The 1,698-nt window shown below is 37.3% G+C and overlaps 1 protein-coding gene across 1 annotated transcript; it reads left to right on the forward strand.

Annotated features, from left to right (window-relative positions):
* Positions 1-6: 6 nt before the first annotated feature.
* LOC124885414 (sugar transport protein 14-like) lies at positions 7-1,698 on the forward strand (the record flags this gene model as incomplete). The annotated part of the gene is given in 3 exon segments (XM_047404460.1): positions 7-588; positions 705-1,096; positions 1,633-1,698. Coding segments are annotated over 3 exon segments (672 nt in total), but the record flags the coding sequence as incomplete, so codon positions are not given.

Below are 1,698 nucleotides of genomic sequence, written 5' to 3' on the forward strand. Positions count from 1 at the left end.
TCATGATAGCGTCCTGGAATTTTCACTTGTTTAAGTTCAAAATCCATTACACTTCCATAGTGTTCCTGCATCAAAATCATGATAGCGTCCTGGAATTTTCAATTGTTTTAAGTTCAAAATCCAAGGCATGATCATAGTGTTTCCGCATCAAAATTATGATGGTATATTGGATTTTTTACTTGTTTTAAGTTCAAATCCATCACACTGTCATAGACTCGTAGTGTTTCCGCATCAAAATCATGACAGAACCAGGACTTTTCACATGTCAAAGTTCAAAATCACGAGTTGATTTTGTCACTATTTATGTAACATAACTCACATTTGTGTTGTTTGTGTACCAAATATTACAGGCAGTTCCATTGTATCTTTCAGAAATGGCACCTGCAAAAGTAAGAGGAGCCGTGAACCAATTGTTTCAACTATCAACTTGTTTGGGAGTATTAATTGCCAATTTCGTCAACTATGCAACTGATAAAATCCATCCATGGGGATGGCGATTATCTCTTGGCATAGCAACAGTTCCTGCTATACTCATGTTTGTTGGTGGACTTTTCCTTCCCGAGATGCCAAATAGTCTCGTTGAACAAGGTAATGTTTGTTTTAGACCAACAAATCTCAAAAATTCTTCATTTTCTTTCTTAATTGGGATGGAAGAGGTATCATCTTATAAGTATCATATTAGTTGAAATGTATGTATATAACAGGGAAATTAGAGAAAGCAAGGCAAGTCTTGGAAAAAGTTAGAGGCACACCAAAAGTAGATGCAGAATATGCTGATCTAATTGATGCAAGCAACGCGGCGAGAGCTATAAAACATCCATTCAGAAATTTACTCTCGAAAAAAAATAGACCACAATTGGTGATTGGAGCTATAGCAATTCCGGCATTTCAACAACTAACCGGCATGAACTCTATTCTATTTTATTCACCTGTTATTTTCCAGAGTTTAGGATTTGGCTCTAGTGCAGCTTTGTATTCATCTGCTATCACCGGTGGCGCGCTTGTTGTGGCTGCGCTTATCTCGATGGCACTTGTTGACAAGTTTGGTAGAAGAGCTTTTTTCTTGGAAGCTGGTGCTGAAATGATAATAATCATGGTAATTTCCCGTTTAAGTTCTATGCACTGACGGCTTAGTGTCATTTAAATGATAAATGTGCATAATAAGGGAGATCAGTAACATGAAAAGGTAATGTTGTTAGTCTATATAAGTTCAGGATTTGCAAATATTGAACTTTAGCCGAGGAACTATAAGAAACAACCTCTCGACCTTGTAGGAGTAAGGTCTGTGTACACACTGCACTCCCAGACTTCACCTGTCCGGCCACATTGGGCTGTTGTTGTCGTACTGCTGCAATATTGAAAAACTTGTTCGATATGTGTTTCAAGTGAAATAACGTTCTCCACTCACAAAACTTCAACCTTTTTCCAATTGAAGTTAAGAGTCTAAATCTTGTACATTCCAAATGCCTACGAGCCATAATGTTGACTCCGCCAAGTTCTTTCCTCGTCACTCATTTCTCATCCTGAAATTGATCTATTTTCTATCCATTCATCCCAATCAACGTTACTATATATTTAAAGTATCCTTCACTTAATTTTCATTATGGTTAACTTGCAATTTTGATGAAACAGGTAGCAGTTGCCATCACTTTAGCATTGAAGTTTGGACAAGGTGTAGTACTCCCAAAAGGAATTGGC

This window comes from Capsicum annuum, unplaced genomic scaffold (assembly GCF_002878395.1).
Source record: "Capsicum annuum cultivar UCD-10X-F1 unplaced genomic scaffold, UCD10Xv1.1 ctg59918, whole genome shotgun sequence".
NCBI classification, from domain to species: Eukaryota; Viridiplantae; Streptophyta; class Magnoliopsida; order Solanales; family Solanaceae; genus Capsicum; species Capsicum annuum.